General features: G+C 32.7%; 1 protein-coding gene across 1 annotated transcript; it reads right to left on the bottom strand.

The window, feature by feature from the left end:
• Positions 1 to 797: 797 nt before the first annotated feature.
• LOC134854754 (uncharacterized) lies at positions 798 to 12,230 on the bottom strand. The gene is made up of 4 exons (XM_063871111.1): positions 12,060 to 12,230; positions 10,894 to 11,363; positions 5,631 to 5,802; positions 798 to 1,557 (listed from the first exon to the last, which is right to left on the bottom strand). Exons 2-4 carry the CDS (start codon positions 10,901 to 10,903, stop codon positions 798 to 800), a joined length of 942 nt encoding a protein of 313 aa, XP_063727181.1. The 5' UTR covers positions 10,904 to 11,363; positions 12,060 to 12,230.
• Between the last annotated feature and the right edge of the window lie 728 nt (positions 12,231 to 12,958).

Genomic DNA, 12,958 nt, shown 5'->3' with positions numbered 1-12,958 from the left:
GCATTTGAGAATCGCAAGCGTTACTAATTTATAGTAAACCAATTATTTTTTTTAAAACCAAGTTTATTGCAGACAAATTTTTAAAACCAAATAAAACCTAATTATATTGCAGGGGTAATACTTTAGATTTTAGATTTTCATTTTCTGTCTCCCTAAAAGTCTGGAATAATCGGTTATGATGGAATAACAAGACTGCTAGTATATATCAAAGCGAAACTATGAATGTTCAACTCTGAATAACAAGACTCTGAATAACAAAAACTCTGGCTGCCTCTTAAAATTTTTGATTATAATTGAATGCGTGGTCCCGAAAAGAAAATAGAATCAATAATAATGGCACTTTTTTAAGTTCAAAAACCTACTATGATCGAGTTTTGTCCATTGAACCTCTGTAGTTTCCTAAATCAGTTTTAAGGACATGGTGGTTACCAACTGTGACTGTTTTGACTCTCCTTATTTTTAACTTACAAGTTTTTCTGCTATGGAAAAAAGCTACTTTCGAAAAGAAAGCTGAAGTATGAAAATAGGGTTAAAATATGTGACTAGCAGTACCAGCTATGAAACTGGCTAGATTTTCTTGTATGGAGGTCAACCCGGGTCAGAAATTTATATATTTTTTCCACTTAGATACCTGTATTTTTTCGTAAATTTTACACAGTATCATTACTCTATTTAATATACTTTTATCACATACTTTTATCAATGAATGAAAAACAGGTGAATGAAAGTTATTTGAAAATGAAAAAAAATATTCTAAGTTTTTCATTAGCAGTTTAGATAGTTTTATAATTTTTATTTCAAATTGAGTTTGAAGTAGGCTTCCGTATTAATGAAATGGTGTCTCCTGAATTGTATATATGTATGAAAGCAATGTCACTGCTCAGTTTTGAGTAAGATGTCAGAAGCTCTCCACACACTTCAGCTGTGATGTCTTCAACCATGTACAGACCTCCGGGTTTCATTTGACGATATGCGACCGAAAACAGAGTTTTCTGTGCATCCGAGTTATGCCATGAGTCATCGACTATAATATCCAGGGGCGAACCGATAGAATCAAACAGGGTTTTTAAAGTATCCGATTTAGTGATGTCAGCATAAAACGTTTTCAGACGTTGCTGTTGAAAGAGCCCATTTTTACGGATGTCCGCGCCAAAGATAACAGAGTTCGGAAAGTATTCTCGCCATGAACGCTGTGAAGCACCGATGGTGTAGTTTCGAGTTGGGTCTTGAAATCTGGGGGAAAGAGGACCCAATCCAAATTCCAGGACTTTCAGATGTTCCATTCGCAGTCTTTTGAAAAAGAACTCGTAAAAAGCGCCGTAGTTGTGTCGAGTGCACTTATCCGAACCGTACTCGTTAAGTAGTTTACAAAGCGTACCGTCGTTTGGTTTTCCAGCTTTGACATATTCGTCCAGTGGTGAGCAAATTGAATGTGAGCCGACACACCAATAATGTTGATCTCCCAGTGCCAATTTCTCCCGACAATCAGAGCTGTAGTTTTTCCCTGCTGCAGCTTGTATATCGTCATTGTATGATGGGAAAAAATTGGAAGTAGCTCTAAACAAATAACTAAATTCATTGTAAATAAAAACTATATTTTGGAAGTAAAAACAAAAGACATTAAAGTCAAACAGGAGTCCTTGTGTATCAGGGCCAAGCCCTGAATGTTTAGACTACGCTTAAGGGCCAATTTAAAAAAATTTGATTGAAAAATTGTCAAAAAAACCGGAAAAAAACATAGTTAATTCCGTAAACTTATCATGAACACGCTTAAGTAAACTACAAAAAGGTGGGCGTCTCATATCCTATTTATATGACAAAAAAAAACTTGAAGAAAGAGGGGAACATTTATGCTTGGGGTGGTTATTCAGTCATTTTTTGATTTTTTAACTAATCTAGTTGACAAACATGTTTGTTACACCATTTGAAAGATATTATTGTCTGGAGCTCAAAATTAAACATTAATTAACTCGCGAGGAGTTTTTGCAAAATTATCGGGTTCTCATGGCATTAAAAGACATAAGGTCGCAGGAAAAACTTCTCTGATAATCGAAAATTTACCTCAAAGCTAAAACTACTTGTTTTAAAAATTAGTTAATAGTTAAACTAAACTTTGCTATCGGCAATTTAAAAACTAACTTTTTCAAAATTTCAAAAACTAACTTTTTCTAAAATCAATGGCTGATTACCAATCAAAACTACGGGGAAAACGATTTTACAGCGGAGATCAATGAAACACCTCCTCTCGATTGGCACAGTCGTTTTGAGGCAATGGAACAAAGTAACAAAAAATGGCTTAAGAAGTGGACATTTCTCAAGTCTAACGGATTCCTTCACAAAATATGGAGAATGAAATTTTTTCAAGTAAAGCATTAAATTTCTACAGGGTGTAGCCGCTTAGCCAATGAAAACTTTCTAGCGCCTATTTTTCGATTGAATCCTTATTTCCAGGTTTGACAGAGCAGTCGAAAAAATTATTCTAGTTTCAGAAAAGTTTTCATTAAAAGTTTTTCGTTTGGATCTTTCATCTAAGATTTGGCAAGGTAGAGTTTGAGAAGAGAAATGTGATATTTTCTTTGGCCGTAATTCTTACTTAAAAATTAGGGCTTTAGGGTATAGCAGGCAGATTCCAATATTCGTTGTTTTTTTGCTTTGCTCTAAAATCAGATTTGCTAGTGTTCGAAAAAAATAGCGGAGCATGCAGGCAAACAAAGAGCAGCCAGAATTGCGGCGATACAATTTTTCATGAAAATTGGTACAGCAATTTTTGAAAAAAAAACTTAAAAGTTTGCGAAAAGTAATCTGAGTGTCGACAAAGCTCTTTAAAAACCAAATTCACTACAACTTCATAATATCTGATTTCATCAATACCTATTGGCATATTTTTTCTCCGAATGTTAAAGACAACGTAACTTCGAAGTCAGATCAAAACTGATAACGTTAAGATCTTTTGCAATTTGTTCCTCCGATTTTCAAAATCTTGTTCTTGGCAGAGCTTTTTTTCTAAATTGTTTCGAATTTTTATGAGAAAAATTTTGCAAAAGCGGAATAATTATAATTTTCTTATCTTGAACTCAAAACGAAAAAACTTCGCTAGCAAACAGTTTTACAGATGGGTGGGTGTTACCACTTTTACCACCTTGGTATATTTAATTATGCATTTTTTTACCAGTTCTCTATGAATGCGAAGCATGTGTGGCAAATTAAATCATTACAAGCCAAATTGAAGCATTGTAAAAGATCGAAGTTATTTGTGAAATATATAAATATACTGAAGCGACCACGGCCATATTTGTAACTTTATTCTGCCAAGGCCGTGGCCGCTTCAGCATACAATATACCTTGCAACAAGTTGTTGTTTCGATTAAATCTTTGACATCAAAAAGAAAAAAATGAAAAAAGTGTCCAAACAACGGTCAACAAATGAAACATTTGACTTTTAAGGAAAAAAAGTCAAAAAAAAGGCACACTCTTTTGATCCACACTCTTTTTCGAGACAAAAAAATAAAGGACAAAAGATACTAGGGGGCTATTCAGGGGGAGGACAATTGTACCCCTTTTTATTCACTATCGTAATTTATGAGAAAAATTTATGCAAAAGTTTGTAAAAAGCAAAACTTTTTTTTCCTAAAAAACTCAATTTCAAATTTTTTCATAGTGGCTGTTTTTATCACGCAAGAATTTCAGGCAAACATGACAGACAACCCATTTGATAATTAAACTAGCAACGGAATAAGAGATGCGAGTGTGAAACGGGAAAAAACCGACTTTTTCAGCAGACACCAGCTGAGCCGAAAAAAAACATGATCAAAAAACAATTTAAAAATTTCAATTCCCCCTGAAACTAGAATTATCATCACTTGAATTTACGGCTTAACTTGTATACAGTAAAAGAGAATTCCGCGATGTGGCACCTAAGCTGAAAAAACTCGAACAAACAAGCGAAAGTCCGGCCATTCATTTTTACAGGACAAATCTTTCTATTTCATTCAAACTGGAAAAAAAAGTCCTAACGGGGTTCAAACTTCAAACCTTAAATGTAAAAATTAACGCGTTACCTCCAAACCAATTGAGAAAGAACCTGGAAATTGATGAGGTTCAAAAATGAAGCAAGCTCAACTTCTTGTAAGATAATTTGTTTACAGCAAAATGTCTATTCCCGGCCAATTTCACAAAGAACGGTCTTGTTGAACCGCCGTTGATAATCATGTCACTAATTCACAGAAAAGATAAATCAAAAGCATCAAATTTTAAATGGGTTGACCGAATTATGCAAGCTTTGAAAACAATTTAAATGCAGCCAAAAAAAAAAAGTTTTTTTTTTCTCGGCTACATACAAGTTGTTTTCAAAACTTGCATAATTCGATCACCGCAATTGAAAACTGATGACTTTGAATCTTTTTCTCTGTAGTTTATTGACTTGATCATCAAAGGTAGCTCAACGAGACCGTTCTACTTGAAATCAATTTTTCTGAATTTTACGGAATGTAAATTTATTTCAGATTGATTGTGTTGTTAATCACAATCCCTAGATTCATACCCCTTAAACTTTACGAAAAATAAACACACGTTTCAATTTCTTGCCTAGGTACTATTACCTTCCAGAGGGTATAAATTAATACCGTCAAATTAAATGGTTAAAACTCAAAATTTGGCTGCTAAAACCACTCCAATGATTTATATTCAGTCATTTTCAACGAAAGTCGGAACAACAATTGATACTGACAATTTAAAAGTTGAACTTCATCAAAACTGATTGACATGAAGTGTGCTCGCATTTTACTGATACACGCTCTGCAATGGGTCGGAATTTTAAGTTAATCGAAAAAAGTACTTGATTATCAAAAATTTATGCCAACCTTTTTGTTCCGACCGTTTTTTGTTTTTTGTTTTCCACGCAAAATTTTTTTTCCAGTGTCGAGAAAAACCGGTTTGAAAACTTTGATTTTTCAACGTATTTTGAGCAAATAAATTAGCAAGCGAGCAGGCCTACAACATCCAAAATGCCTAATTTTGTCCAATTTTAGACCTTGAAACTTAAATTTAAGCAATTAAAACTAGTTTTTAGAGTTTTTTTTAGCTTGATTTAGGCCAGCAAAAACTTCAAAAAATTAAAAAAATTTCTGCAAAAAAATTTGAAAAAAAAAGTTTTTTTCTAGTTTTTCGTATCATTTTTCTTTAAAACTTTGATCCAATTTTCCTTTTTTACTATGATTGTCCAATATGCCTAAACTATATTTTTATGTAAGACCTTATCATACCAAGCAGAAAAAACTTCACTAATGTGAAAAAAAAACTTTCTAAATCGTAGTTTTCTTAAAAATATGGTCGGAACATTCGTTGCTAATAGCACAGTAACTGGCCATTCTTGTTTTAGCTATGAAGGCTTTTGATTGATCGGATTTTTGAAAAAAGCCTGAAAATAATCTGTGTTACTACCATATAAGGAAAAATTGTCTTTGTAGTAATTGAAAATAAATAAACATACCTGTCAATTTTCATGACAGTTTTTAATGTACACAAGAGTTAAAAGTGTTTTGCAAAGCTTAAGGTAAAAGTAGGAGTAAGGACGAGGAGGAGGGTTATGAGAGGGATTCGGGGGGTGGAAGTTTTTTAATTGCTGCAGTGACCTGTGCCGCGAATAGTAGGGGTATGCTTCATTGGGTGCCGGTTGATTGAGCCCATCTGCAGACTCTGCTGCTTGGAGGAAGTTTGACCGGCAGAACAGAGTCCCGTATGCCATCGCAACACATACAACAGCAACAACGAGAATTCTTCTTAAGACTTTTCTTTCAAAGAGTTCTGAAAAAAAAACATTTTTTAACTGAATCTATAAAATCTTTTTTTAAAATATCAATAAATTTTGATTTTTGTTCAATTTTCATTAAATCTGTCGAACATAAATAGACATATCGAGTAAAACATGACAAAAATGTAACGAATGCCAAGCCCAACAATTTTAAGAAATTCTCCACTATCTTGTATCATGCGGGCCAATATCAAACTATCAAAAATGTTAAAATTATGTGAAAACAATAGTTAAGAACAGTCGAAATAGACGCCGAAGATAGTCAAAGCATATACAGGTCAAGCGACGTCGAAGTCGAAGCAGAGGTCCAGCACAGTCGAAACAAAACATAATCTTTGCTCAAGCTAGGTTGTGTTTTTACCAATGTTTTGACAATTCTTGGCCCGTGTCTGGATGGGGCTCAACTTATTTTTTGCTTGCATTTGACCTAAAACTTGATTTGGCACAACCTTTGTTTTGAATGTGCTCAAATTTCGTTTCATGTATGTTTGAAGTTTGTTCAGATTGTGCTCAAATTACGTTTGAAGTCTGCTCGAAAAAAATAGGTTTCGTTTAGGCTCTGTGTGAAAATATTATACTCTATTATTCGACTGTTTTTTTACTTGTCTATGCTCAACTGATTCTGCTCAAAAATATATGATTTGACCTCGACTTATTCATTTTGAATTACTGTAGCTTGCTTGACCTATGATACTTACTTCATGAAAGCTGCTAATTTAACTTAGCTAGAAGTTGCGTTCGGAAGAAAGATTCATAGGAGGTAAAATTTGGCAGCAGAATGATGAAACTTGCAAAAGTTTTCATTTAAATTTGCATATATAACTATGTCATCTAAAAAGCGTTAAATTTATAAATGACATACGCGAAAAAATCTCCAAAACTTTTTTCAATTCTGCGTGAGACCACAGATCTCAAAATCTGACTAAAATATTCCTTAATCTAATGTGTTTATATTTTGAGAGTTGCTGACACACTAACGAAGTAATTTTTTTAGCTTGCATGCTTTCTTCAATTTTGAAACAAAAAATGTAACAAAAAGTTACGCGGACTTCAATCTATCTTTTTGATTGTGCTTGACTGTGTTCGACTGATGATTTGATATTGCTCGTGCTCAAGTTAAGATTGATTGCGATCGCTTTGTGTGTTTTAAAAGTTTTCGGCCCGTAGTTTTACTTTAGTTCAATTTATGTTTTGATAGTACTTGGGCTAAAATTTAGATTGTGCTCAATCTACATTTGAACTCTGCTTGAAAACATATGTTTCGACAGGTTTCACCCTATGTTTTGACTGAGTTCAGCCTATGTTTCATCTGTGCTCGCCCTTTTTATCTGTGCCCAATCTATGACTTGACTGTGCTTGGAAATATGTGTTTCGACTGAGTACGCTCTAATTTTGCTGACTATGCTTGAATTTTATCATGTGGTAGATGACATCTTCCACCTTAGAAGATGATATTCGGCAAACATTAAAAAAAAGCTTCTCTATAAAAATTATTCTTTATAGGGAAAATCTACTTTTCACTATTAGATATATTGCTGAACACAGTCGAAAGTTAAGCTGAACATAGTCGAAAGTTAAAAACAAGCACAATCAACGCATTAGTTGAGAAAAATTGAAATCTAGGTTGAGCACAGTCAAAACATGCGTATGGCGCAGTCGAAAAAATCTAAGTTGAATACAATCAAACCTTAGTTCGATCTGAGACAAAACCTAGTTCGAGCGCGGTCGAAACAGGTTAAACACATAAAACTACTGGCGTAACAATGTTAAAGCATGCAGGTTTAGTGCAATTGAACCAAAGTTTGGTCGCATTTGTGGGTGTAAATATTTGTGGAGTTATATGATCAGTCGAAACAAACTTGAGCGTAATTGAAACATTGCAACCAAATTGCAGACTGAAACTAAAGGAAATATTGATCGAATAAAGATAAAAAAACAGCATGTTGGGCACAATCAGAATGAAATGTTTCGATTGCATTCAACCTAAGTTTTATTTGTGCTCGAACTTTTTTGTCTGAGCTGAATCTATGATTTGTCTCTTTTCAAAAATATGTATCTTGCCTGTCTCGATCCAAACCATTGACTCTGCTTAAGGTTTATTTTGGTAGGGAGAATAAGTTTCACTAAAACAAATAGGAGATTATGATAAACATTTAACCTAAAAATTTGAAATAGTTTGAAACTTGCATATACAGTGACCAATATACAATGCAATAAATTGACTAATACGTGTTCTGGATTATTGTTGCATTTTGGAAAATTTCTCTACAAAATTTAAGCGGCATTGGCACAATATTTTTGAAAGTGCTCGTCTAGGTTTCACTCAAAACGCTTGAACACGCTCCGACTGTTCTTGACAAACATTTCGATTCCTTTTGTCCCATGTTTCGACTGTGCTGGTCGACATATATTTCGACTTTCTCGACCACGGAATTGGATTTGTTTCGACTGTGCTCGACTTATTTTTTGACCGTGCTCGTCGTATCTTTTGACATTTTGGGTATGTTTTGAATTTATCGACCTGTGCTTCCATTTTTTGGACCAAAATTGGGTATGATTTGACTTTGTGCTTGACCTAAATTTCGACTTTCTGAACAAAAATTGGGTTTGTTTCGACTTTCTCGACCGACCTATGTTTCGACTTTTTCTACCTATAATTTGACTTTCTCGACCAAAATTGGGTATGTTTTGACTTTGTGCTCGACCTAGGTTTCGACTTTCTCGGCTAAAATTGGGTGTGTTTCGACTTTCCCAAATTATATTTTGATTTTCTCGACCAAAACTGGGTATGTTTTGAATTTGTGCTCGACTTATAATTGCTTTTCGACCGCACATTTTTAGTGGCAAAACTGCAAGTGCTCGACTTTCAAAGTCAAGAAATAAGTCGAGGACCTCGACCGGGGTGGTCTGGAAATTAGTCGCGACAGTATGGTCGTAAGCAACGGATATCAAACATGAGCTGTATTATCAAACATAACTCCGAAGAACGAACTTTAGACGGGAAGTTTTGCAGTTTTTGATCAGATGATAGCACAATGAGAACGCTTAAATAATCAAGAAACAGTAAAAAAAAAAAAGAACGCCCAATGAAAATTGAAAAACTTTCCGTTTGTTCCCATTTACGTCTCCCAGCAAAATACAACCTCAACAAACATATCTTTAAAATCACAGTAGGTGGAAAGGCTATTTGAAATCACAGTCAATGTGTATTTGTTTGATATCAGGCTTGCGGAACTTTTTTTATTGCTTCGGTGGCGGTTTGATCTCCTCGGTCTACAAAAAATGATAAAAAACGCCTGATATTCATTACCACAGCATCACCCTTTTTGTTCTATAGTTTGAGTGCTCGAATTAACCGCAGTGATAAAATGGACAAAATTCGGTATCTACCCCTAGTCGCAAATCGATTATGGGAGGTTATCTTATAAGATCTCACACAATTCTTGCAAGACACTTTTAAAGATGTTGCATCTCGTTACAAGATCTTGCAAATCGATTTTTTTCTTAAGTTTTTCAGCAAATTCTTTAGAGGTATGTTTTATGCGAGAACAAAAATTTTATACGCGTAGACAACCTATAGCGTTTGTGTAGGAAGTGTAATGCTAAAATTTGAAATTTTAAACAACTTAACAAAAAAGAAAAAGAAAAAAAAACTGCATAATAACATGAATTTATTTGCTTATCGTTTTCATGCAAAACTAGATGAATTAATTCAAAAAATCATGTTGTCGTTATTTTTAGTTTGAAATGCATATATTATAACCACAGCCTATAGCTTTTTACATTATGAAACCTGAAAAATGAGCACGTAAACGAATATTTTTGAAAGCTGGTCTACTCAATTCTTTCTTTCCTAAAAAAGACTCAAATAATACACAGATTTTATAGAGATTTTTCACAGACAATATGCACGTTATACACAAATTGTGTACTAACTTTCTCAACATACTCGCCCATCAGACAATATGAAAATTTCGAAAAGAAAAATTTTCATGTAGGTTTTTCAGTGAAACATTTGTGTTGGTGTTTGATTTAAAAACATTATTGAAATCAAAAAATAGAAGTATCTCCCAGCAAAAACTATTTGTTATAGAATAGGTTTTATAATTTTTGTTGCTGTTTTTTCCACAAAAAAGCTCTGAAAATTTGATTTTGTTCATGGCATTTGAAGAAATTTTGTAAAAAGCACTCTCCTCGCAGCGGGAACCTTTAGATTGCAAAATCATAAAGGGGTCCATTGAAAATTGTAGTTTGAGGTAAACACGTCTCCTCAAGAAATTGCAGGTCATACAAAATCCTACACAGAGTGTATGAAAAAATATTTGATCAGCAAAATATACCTTGCAGCAAAAAAAAATTTTTGGAACTAGAAAAACCAAATCTCAGAGAAAATTTTTTTTCTCAATTTTTAGTCGCAATATCATGTTAAAACTTGAAACTTTTAAAACTTTTAGATTGTAAGATGTACTTCAACAGAAAAAAAATCAGGCCACAATTTTTGACAAGTGAAGTTTTTTACCACAATTTTTCTAGCCAAATACAAAAATTTCAGGTCTGTATTCATAATTCTGAGTGAACTATGATTTCGTACCTCCTACAGTTACTAGATAAACGCGAGTATATGAGAGATTTTTCCCCTCAACCACTGCGGTTTCTTGTGTTAGAAAATCTTTGGTTATTGTTGTTTTTGGGGCAAAACAATAATATTTAGCAGAACTCGATGAACAATTAATTTTTTTATGTATGATTAAATGCATAGCGAAGATTCTTCTTAAATTTTCTCTTCGCATGGAATTGTACGAAATTGTATGATAAGTTTTTTTTCCATATATGAAAATTGTATGTCGTATAGAATCGATTATCGTTCGCAAAATGCTTGCAGATAAACCGATTCTATACTTACGTTTATCTGTAGATTTTTTTGTATATAAACGATTTTTATCCAAGTTTGTCACTGTGGACAAAAGTTTTGTCTCGAATCCTTCTTTAATTGTAAAATGGCCTCGTCTCGACCTAGATCTCAAGAAATGGGACGGATGGGTTTGCGAGGAAACTATAAAAATTCTTCTGATATATCGACTCACTTTTAATCATTTCGTTCTCTGTGCTGACAGGAGTTGTGCAAATTGTTCAATTATGACGACAGGTATTTGAAACAATTTATTACAATGTGACAATATTGTATGAAACAAGCTAATTTTTTTAAACGCTTGATAAAATTTGAATAATCGATCGACTACTGAATGAGAGTGCTAATTGCTATTTGACCGGAATTTTCTCAGTTGGTAGGAATTGTGCAATTTTTCAACTGATAAAGTTAATTACGACAATTTATAATTATGACTTTAGTACTGCATTTTCATGGATAATAATCGAGTATGTTTGATTTTCATTGTCAGTCTTTTTTAAACGCTTGATAAAATTTGAATAATCGATCGACTACTGAATGAGAGTGCTAATTGCTATTTGACCGGAATTTTCTCAGTTGGTAGGAATTGTGCAATTTTTCAACTGATAAAGTTAATTACGACAATTTATAATTATGACTTTAGTACTGCATTTTCATGGATAATAATCGAGTATGTTTGATTTTCATTGTCAGTCTTTATAAAATTCAATAATCGATAATCTGTAAAAATCTATTAAAAAAAATGAAAAATGGATTAAAAATTTATTTTTGTCAAATCAAAAAAATCTATTTTATTTGAGTATAAACAATGATAATGGATTAAAACCAGTTAAATTGGATTGTAATCCAATTTTTTGTAAATGCATTTAAAATTTTCAAACCGTGCAGTATATAAAAATTTTAACAGCTGCTTTTGGCTTGATACACCTAACAGATAAACAAGATTTGATTTGGTTTTTTGCTTTAAAAATTTTTGTTGTGTTTTCACTTGTCGTCCTTCCAATATAAACAATCCCCCCCTCCACCCCCAACCCCCCCACCCTCTTTTATCCCCCACTTTTACGACCAATTTTGCAAAAAATTATAGAGATTATGATCCATCATAATCAATTATATTGGATTATAAATGGATTATAATCAATTTTAATGGAAGTTATTGGATTGAGTTTTTTTACAAAAAAAATGGATTATAATGACAATATAATCAATTTTGTGATCTAAACTTGCGATAAAAATGGATTGCAAAGACAAAATTCTAGCCACATTTTTCCATTAAAATCGGTTTTTATCCATGAAACTCTAGTGCGGGTAGAAATTTTATGTGCGTTGATGGAAAATTACCAAGATATTGAAAGCCTATGGTGCATTATTGGTGAATAGATATGTAGCCAGTAATTTTGTGACGAATGAAAAACTCAATTTTTATTTTTAATTAGTGGCACGCCAATACCTTGTAAGGTAAATATAGTACAAAAAACTGCTTTAAGTCCGATAAAAGTAAATCAAAGTAGTGATATGCCACAGGTAAGATTATTAAAATAACAAAACGTAATGCTATTTTTTTCTAAATCTGAAAATAAGTTTTAAAAAGCTTAGAGAGGTACTTAGAGCTCACTCGTAATTGATTAGTATGTTGACGTCAAGTAAGCTTTCTTATAGTCTGTATCAATTTTAGTTATTAATTTCAAATAGAAGTTGAGCCTTAGTTTTGTTCTTTTATCAATCTTATCTGTATATTTTATAATTTCCTTTGACTTTTTTTATAGTCATAATTAGTCTAATTTTTAAGTGTTTTACAATTGAGTTTTATAATCGAGAGTTCTGGAGAAATTTTAATTTTTTTTTCAGAAATTTTTAGTTTTATCTTCAATAAAAAGGCGAAAATTTTGTTGAAATCTTGGAAAATCTTGAATGTAAAGTCACCCACCTTCCTTGCAATTCGTCATAATGTTTTTAAAAAATCTTAGCTATCTTTGTTTTTTTCTTCATGATTTTTTGAGTTTTCTTTAAGAATCTTTAATATTTTCCAAGATTCTTTGGCAAGAACTTGCCAAGACAGCCAAGATTTTCTTTAAGATTTAATCAAGATTCTTTAAGATATAACCAAGGATCTTCAAGGTTTTTCAAAGATATCAAAGACTGATGGACCTGGGTAGCACCTCACTATTTTATCAATATACTTAAGTTACTAAAGAACATTCAATTCTAATCGATTAATTAGAACACACGCATGACACTAA

The sequence above is a fragment of the Symsagittifera roscoffensis genome, chromosome 9 (assembly GCF_963678635.1).
Source record: "Symsagittifera roscoffensis chromosome 9, txSymRosc1.1, whole genome shotgun sequence".
Lineage (NCBI taxonomy): Eukaryota > Metazoa > Xenacoelomorpha > Acoela > Convolutidae > Symsagittifera > Symsagittifera roscoffensis.
Note: the sequence above shows the minus strand (reverse complement) of the source record. Positions and strands in the feature narration are given on the sequence as shown.

Bases quoted from the DNA above. Each gene is read 5' to 3' on its own strand.
- LOC134854754 (XM_063871111.1), bottom strand. The intron at 1,558-5,630 runs GTCACTGCAGCA...TTATTTGTTTAG, and splicing joins CCCTACTATTCGCGGCACAG to AGCTACTTCCAATTTTTTCC.